General features: G+C 57.3%; 4 protein-coding genes across 4 annotated transcripts; 3 read left to right on the top strand and 1 right to left on the bottom strand.

Annotated features, from left to right (window-relative positions):
• OT_ostta06g01620 (Serine/threonine-protein kinase, active site) lies at window positions 1-1,968 on the top strand (the record flags this gene model as incomplete). The annotated part of the gene is made up of 1 exon (XM_003079745.2): window positions 1-1,968. A coding segment is annotated over one exon (1,968 nt), but the record flags the coding sequence as incomplete, so codon positions are not given.
• A 329-nt stretch (window positions 1,969-2,297) lies between these two features.
• OT_ostta06g01610 (RIO2 kinase, winged helix, N-terminal) lies at window positions 2,298-3,878 on the top strand (the record flags this gene model as incomplete). The annotated part of the gene is made up of 1 exon (XM_003079744.1): window positions 2,298-3,878. The coding sequence occupies one exon, from the start codon at window positions 2,298-2,300 to the stop codon at window positions 3,876-3,878; it is 1,581 nt and encodes a 526-aa protein (XP_003079792.1).
• A 41-nt stretch (window positions 3,879-3,919) lies between these two features.
• On the bottom strand, window positions 3,920-5,179 carry OT_ostta06g01600 (Peptide chain release factor; the record flags this gene model as incomplete). The annotated part of the gene is made up of 1 exon (XM_003079743.1): window positions 3,920-5,179. One exon carries the CDS (start codon window positions 5,177-5,179, stop codon window positions 3,920-3,922), a length of 1,260 nt encoding a protein of 419 aa, XP_003079791.1.
• Window positions 5,180-5,258: 79 nt separating this feature from the next.
• OT_ostta06g01590 (unnamed product) lies at window positions 5,259-7,427 on the top strand (the record flags this gene model as incomplete). The annotated part of the gene is made up of 1 exon (XM_003079742.1): window positions 5,259-7,427. The coding sequence occupies one exon, from the start codon at window positions 5,259-5,261 to the stop codon at window positions 7,425-7,427; it is 2,169 nt and encodes a 722-aa protein (XP_003079790.1).
• Window positions 7,428-7,592: the final 165 nt, after the last annotated feature.

The raw sequence follows: 7,592 nt of genomic DNA, 5'->3' as shown, positions 1-7,592 counted from the left end.
GGGCGCGGGACGCGCGAGACGGCGCGCGGGGGGGGGACGGACGCGGACGGGCGCGCGCCGGTCGTCGCGGGTGGACGATGGGAGCTGAGGGAGAAGCTGGGGAGGGGGTCGTTCGCGACGGTGTGGCGAGCGACGTGCGCGAAGACCGGTGCGGTGGTCGCGGTGAAGGAGATCGATTGCGAGCGTCTGAGTCGCAAGCTCAAGGAGAGCTTACGGCTCGAGGTGGAGGTCATGCGAAGGATGCGGGAGGAGAACATCCTGCGATTCATCGACATGGCGAACGAGGGGGAGACGGTGTACATCGTGTTGGAGTACTGCGCGGGGGGCGATCTGAGCCAGTTCATCCGACGGAACGGGAGAATGAATGAGACCTCGGCGAGACGTTTCATGCTGCAACTGGCGAGGGGACTCAAGGCGATGCGCAAGGCGCAGCTCGTCCATCGAGACCTGAAGCCGCAAAATTTGTTGCTGACGTCGAACGATTTGAACGCGGAATTAAAGATTGCTGATTTCGGGTTCGCGCGGTACATTCGAGACAGCGAGGGAATGGCAGATACCGTGTGCGGGAGCCCGCTGTACATGGCACCTGAAGTTTTGAATTATCAAAAGTACGACGCCAAGGCAGACTTGTGGAGCGTGGGCGCGATCTTGTTCGAGATGCTCGTTGGCACAGTGCCTTTTACGGGACAGAATCAGGTCCAACTCCTGCGAAACATCCAGAAGACGGAGTTCAAGATTCCGATTCACATCGCGGAGGACTTATCTCCCGCGTGCATCGATCTCTTGCGCGGCTTGCTCCATCGCAACGCTAATGATCGAATTTCGTTCGAGGACTTTTTCAATCATCCGTTCTTGAAGAGTGGAGACACCGTCGGCGTTGGTATTCCATCCAAGTCTGGTGCCACAAAATCTCAAGCTCAGGAGTCAGACGGAGCGAGCAGTGCCGACAGCGAGACAATGCCGTTCAACATGGACGTCGAGAGCAATAGTCCATCGCCGACGTCGACGACGCGAGTCAATGGGCAGCCGCAAGAACGAACTATCAGTCAACCGGTACCGATGTTGAGTAGACAGTCAAGCGCTTCAGGGAAGATGAGCATCGCCTCGGATTATGTCCTGGTTTCATCTCCGGGTACGAGCATTCCGAGATCGATGCGACCTCCCTCGCTCGGTTCCTCGCCGCTGTCTCGTATGTCGTTGAGTCCAAACGATGGGTCGCCGGGTACGTTTGGTGGTCGTGCGAGAATGTCTAGAGGGACGTCGCCTTCCAGTCAACCGATGACACTCGCAACGCGATATCAAACGCAGTCGCAAATGCTCGTTACTCAACTCGGAGTTCGAGTGGGTGTGCTCGAAAAGGCAGCTGTCGTACTGCGTGACACCTCCACGGAGCACTGGAACGTGGGAAACAAGCTCGCAGCACTTTCATTGGGCTTAGTGTCCCTGGCGGCGCTGCGCTCAGCGCACAGACTCGCGTCCGAGATCGTCACCACTGAGCAAAAATCCTCCGTCAATCTGAGCGGCACGAGCGCGAGCGCATCCTCTGGGAATAGTTCGCCCACAGGAGGAAATTCGATGGCCATGAGCGCCAAAAAAGCTACCGTTAGAATCAAGGAAGCGTATCAAGCGGCGCACACTCGCGCCGAGAAAGCCGCAGACGCTTGTCGCGCAGCTGGTTTTGACATGGAAGCTCAGCTCCCCGATGGAATGGAGTTGGTGTACGAGAACGTATGCAAACTCGCAAAAGACGGCGTCCGGGAGGAACTCGCGGAGAACAAGCAGGTCGCGCTCGACATTTACGGGCGTGCGCAAACCCTGCTTCAATTTCTCATTGGCGAAGGACCCAGTCTACACATCACTCCGCCCCTTGTGATTGACGGCACCACCCACGCTCGGCTCTCGAGCCTCTCAGCCACGGTGGCGAGCAGACAACAGTCTCTCGTCCGTCTCATGCGCGGGGTGCGGTGAGGTGCACAAATGTACAAGAATGTTTAACACGCGCGACCCGAAGCACCTATCCCGCTATTATCGAATCAATCACGACGTTCATCGAGTGAAATGTTGTAACACGCACGCGCAGCACTATTGTTTCAATCACCTCACCGTACGAGACTCTTCGCCCAGAGCTGTCGACACACCGCGTCGCCGCTCTCTCACCGTCGTGCGCGACGAATCGCTCCGAGGTTAAGTGCGCGCGCACACGCATCGCCCACCTCTCACCGCTCGTCGAATCGTCGTCGCGCGAACGTAAGAGCCCTCGTGCGCGCGTCGTACGTCGAGCAGCCGCCGCCGCCAGGATGAAGTTCGACGTCAACGTCTTGCGATACCTCGAGAAGGACACCTGGCGCGTCCTCGTCGCGACGGAGATGGGGATGAAGAACCACGAGATCGTTCCGGTGCAGCTCATCAACGCCATCGCGGGGTTGAAGCGAGGAGGCGGGTACAAACACATCAAGGAGCTGCTCAAGCACAAGCTGGTGCATCATGAGAATCGCGACTACGATGGGTATCGGTTAACGCCGCTGGGATACGATTTTTTAGCGCTCAAGGCGTTCGTGAACAGAGGAACGATCAGTGGGGTGGGGCGAAAGATTGGGGTCGGGAAAGAGTCGGATGTGTACGAGGTCGTCGACGAAGACGGACGCACGATGGCACTCAAGTTGCATCGATTGGGACGCACCTCGTTTAGAGACGTAAAGAGCAAGAGAGATTACCTGGGGAGGCGGACGTCGTACAACTGGTTATATCTCTCTAGGCTCGCGGCGTTGAAGGAACATCAGTTTATGGTGGCGCTGTGGGAGTACGGATTTCCTGTGCCCGAGCCTATCGATTGCAACAGACACGCCGTGCTCATGTCTGTCGTTCGCGGCGCGCCTCTGAGACAGGTGCGCAACCCGGAGCAGCCAGGGGAGATCTATCGCGAGTGCATGGTGAATATTGCTAAGCTTGCGCAGCACGGTTTGGTGCACTGCGATTACAACGAGTTCAACTTGATGCTCAACGATAAGAAGAAGCTGGTCATCATCGATTTCCCTCAGATGGTGTCAACGAGTCATCACAACGCTGAAGATTTATTCATCAGAGACGTGGAGTGCTTACACCGCTTTTTTGTGCGTCACTGGGATTATCGTGCGGAGGACGATCCGCTCGGCGAGCCCGATCCCGATTTCAAGACTCTCGTCTCTGAGGCGAGCGGGCTTCAGCAAATTGACGTGCAGCTGCGTGCCAGCGGCTTCACGAGAACACAGATGAAAGAACTGGACGACTATAACGAACAAGCGCTCGGAGATGGTCGATCTGAGAGTTCCGATCGAGATATTGAGCTATTGAGCGAGGATGAAAGCGAATCAGACGATGAAGCGGACGAACGGGAGGAAGTGGAGGAAGAGGTAGCAGATGAACCCGAGTACGAGATGAATCTGAATGAAGAAGAAATCGCCGCGCTCGCGGCGCAAGTGCAAGCAGCGATGGATGGTGACGATGATATGACCAAACGTGGCACGTATGACCAGGAGGTTGTGCCCATGCAGCAATTCAATCATCGAAAGTTTGAGGAGCCCTCCGTGACAGACTCGGATGGGAGCGGCGAGCGACCTCGCGTCCCAAAACACTCCAACGCGCCGAAGACGACGAAGGAACTGAGGAAGGAAAGAAAGGCGGCTGAAAAGAGGCTTAAAGAAGAAACAGCCTCCATGCTGTCTGTGGATCCTGTCGCCGCGGCCCAAGCTATTCGCGAGCGATTGAAGTTGGAGAAGAATCGCAAAGCCACGAGACAGAACAACAAAGTTGGTGCACCCAAGGTGAATCATTCCAAGGAGAAGCACGGTCGCGGTCACAAGGAAAAACTTTCGAAGACTGTAGATTCGTTCTGGGGTTAACGGTATCTATCGACGTATTGTATTATTACTGTGAAATAGAGTTACTCGCTCTCGTTCTTACTCGCCTTCCATCGCAAATAGCCATTCATGTACTCGTCTAATCCACCATTCAATACACGCGTCACGTCACTCGTCTCGACTCCGGTACGAACGTCTTTGACCATTTTGTACGGATGCAAGACGTAGTTACGGATCTGTTGACCCCATTCAGCCTTGACAATGTCGCCTCGAAGCTCGGCGATGTCGGCAACGCGAGCTTCCTCAGCCAAAGCCGTGAGCTTCGCCTTGATTCTCAGCATGGCCGCCTGTCTGTTCAGCGCCTGCGTGCGATGTTCTTCCGCTTTGACCGAGATTCCGGTGGGAACGTGCTTGATTCGCACCGCAGTCTCCAACTTGTTGACATTTTGACCTCCAGCGCCGCTCGAGCGCATGGTCGTGATTTCCAAGTCACCCTCAGGCACCTTCACCTCATCCTCATCCTGTAACAGCGGGATGACATCCACGGCGGCAAAACTGGTCTGTCTCGCTGCGTCCTTATTAAACGGGCTCTGCCTCACCAGTCTGTGCGTACCCTTTTCGCTGCTCAGATACCCGTACGCGTGTCGTCCGTCGACCTCGAGTGTGGCTGTCTTCAACCCCCCACCCTCACCCTCCTGTCGCTCCGTGACGCGGACGCCGTACCCTCGTTTCTCGCACCACCCTATATACATCCTCTCGAGCATCTCCGTCCAATCTTGCGCGTCTAAACCCCCGGCTCCGGCGTAAATTTGCACCACCGCGCCGAGCGCGTCGTACTTCCCTCCCAGCAACCGTCTCAGCTCCCACTGCTCTAACGCCTCGTCCAAGGCTTCCACGCTCGCCATCGCCTCGCAAAGCATCTCACTCATCTCATTATCGCTCTCACCTACCTCTGCGAGCTCCAACGCCGTCTTTGCATCGCTCACGTGCTCTTCAAACGCGCGCGCGGCGTCCAGTTCCTCTCTGACGCCCGCGAGTTCAGCCATCACGACGCGCGCCTTATTCGCATCCTCCCACAGATCTCCCGCGGACGAGCGCTCGTCCAGAGACTCAAACCTCATCTTTAACCCCTTGACGTCGGCGATCTCCAGCGCGCTGTCGACGCGGCGCTCGAGCTCGCCGAGTCGTCGCCTGACCGCGCCCACGGTCTCGAAATCGAACGACGAATTCGTCCTCGCGTTCGCGCTGGACGCCTGCACGAGCCTGGAATTCGACTTTAAATCGCGCGCAAGAGCGTTGAGCGCGCTTCGGCCGCTCGCGCAGAGCGCGCGCGCGCGAATCATGACCCTCGAGCGCGTTCGAGTGACGAACTCGGCGAAACGATTTCTAACTTTCGTCACTCGTCAACGGCCTTGAGAGCGTATGTTCGGCCGTTTCGCGGGCGCGCGAACGGGTGATTCGTCAAGCGCGACATCGGAGCGCTCTGAGGCGACGTTGACGCCGCAGCGTACTTCAGGAACGTCGCCGAGGGGCGATGAATCGGTCGGGGCGTTAATCGCTCGGTGCTCAAACATTCTCGTCGACGCGCTCGGCGAGGACGCTGACGGCTTGGCGTTCTCAAAGGTGAACGAGGGACGACGGTTGATTGAGCGCGTGCGAGAATTGGCGCTCAGCGGAGAGGTGGAGGCGCGAGAAGCTTTGGATTCTTTGGAGGAGCTCGCGAACGAAGCGGTGGAACGGTTATCGCGAGGCGCTTTTGCGGACGCAATGGTGACGCCCACGGGGCGGAGAGAGGAGTCCGAGGCGACGATGACGTCGAAGAGTGGTGGTTTAGATTTGTTTAGTGGATTGACGCTGAACGACAGCGCACCGAGGGCAGAAATGGAGGCTAGGAATCTGACGCTCGGTTCGATGACTCTGATTTCGCCCCACGTCTTGTTTGGAGGCGATGAGTCGACGCCGGATAGCTCGTGGCGACCAGACGTTGCCGGTGACGTGTTCGGTGACGGGAAAGAGAATGTCGCTGATATTGAGTTTGACAGGTTGTTTCAGGGAGCTTCTGAGGCGATGGAGTCGCCACCGGTATTCGACGAAGTCATCGATGAAGGCACATTTGAGTTTGCAGTTGCGATGCAAGCCGAACCAGATTTGACTCCGTCTGCGGTCGATTTAGCCCAAGACAGAGACGCAGACGAACTTACTAGGCTTTTGAAGGCGAGTGATGTGCGGCTGAAGCCCGCGAAGCTCGCATACGACTCCGCACTAGCACGTGGCTCAGCGGCGACTTCGAGGCGAAAGCACTGCGCGGACGAAGCGTTCGAATTGTTGGGGAAGATAGAGGATTTGAAGCGGACACAGGAGGTTGCCGTTGCAAATGATGATTATGAACAGGCGCAGCGCCTCGAGGAGACGATCGAGGGCGCTAGAACTTCCTTCAAGGAGATAGAAGAAAAACTCTTTGCCGCCGAGCAAGAATGTGCCTCGACAATTGACGAAGCCGCTGCGGCCTTAAAAACGTGGCTCGCGGCGAGTCGATCGACAATTGATGAAGTCGCGTCTTTTGCAGACTCGAAGCGCCTTGAATTGGACAAGAAGACGTCAGCGCGTGATCGTGAGGCGCGTGACGCTGCGGAGCAGAGAGTCGCTCGAAGGGCAGCATTGGAGGTGAGTGTATTGTCCTCAAGCGAAACCATGAGTGCCTTGAAGAGCAAAGCCGAAGAGCTCGCGCGAGTCAAAGAATCACTGTTGCCTCCGACTCAGGCATTGAGGGATGAAATTGAATCTATGCGCGCGGCGCTCGCGCAAAAAGAGGCCGAGCTTGAGACAAAGGAAGCCGAGCTTGCGGCGAAGAGCGCCGAATGGGAAGATTTGTCGAAGCAAATTGAGCGAGCGTTCACGACGGTGGACGCGGCGCGTACCGAACTGGAGCGATGGGATGAGGAGGATACGAACGAGGACACTGTCGAGGCGCGCGCGAAGGATGCGCACGAGCTCGCTCTCGAGAAGGTATTGGTCGAGACTGAAGCCAAGATGACGCACCTTCGCGACAATGTTGCAGCAATGTCGCAAAAGCTCCTCAATTGCGAGCAAGCGCTGGACAGCATGTACATCGAGCGTGAGACCGTCGCTCGCGAGCGAGCTGCACAAGCCGCTCTCGATCTGCAGCGCGTAAAGGATGAGGTTCGCAGCGCGGAAGCCGCCAGCGAGAGAGAGGCTGCGCTCACAGCGCGCATCTCTGAGCTCGAGCGCGCCAAGTCACTTGCTGTGGTGGAGAAGCGCTTCCTTGACGCACAATGCGCGTCGACGGAGATGAAAACCATACAAAACGAGATCGATGTATCGCGTTCATCCTCCGGCGTCGACCCATCCGCGCTCGAACGCGCCGAGGCGCTCGCCGTCGAGACCGCTCGAGTCGCTCGAGCCGCTCGACTCACAAGGCTTCGTGCCGAGTGCGACGCCTCTACCGACGACACCGACCCTAGAGCGATCGCCGCCAGGCGTGCGATTGAGCTTCTACTCCGCGGTCGTGAAGATGGCGACGACAAAGACGAATCAAACTATGCACGACGCTCTGAATCCGACGACTCATGACGCCGTGAGAAGCAGCCAAATGTAAAGACCGTTGTTCTTTCCGAACGATAAACCGCATAGGCCGATTCGCGCGTCTCCCGGTCTGTCGTCATGCGCGCCGCGTGCGTCGCCCGCACGATCGTCAACTTGACATCATCGCGCGCGCGTCGCTCTAAACGTTCGAGT

Source organism: Ostreococcus tauri (assembly GCF_000214015.3).
Source record: "Ostreococcus tauri WGS project CAID00000000 data, contig chromosome 06, whole genome shotgun sequence".
NCBI classification, from domain to species: domain Eukaryota; kingdom Viridiplantae; phylum Chlorophyta; class Mamiellophyceae; order Mamiellales; family Bathycoccaceae; genus Ostreococcus; species Ostreococcus tauri.
Note: the sequence above shows the minus strand (reverse complement) of the source record. Positions and strands in the feature narration are given on the sequence as shown.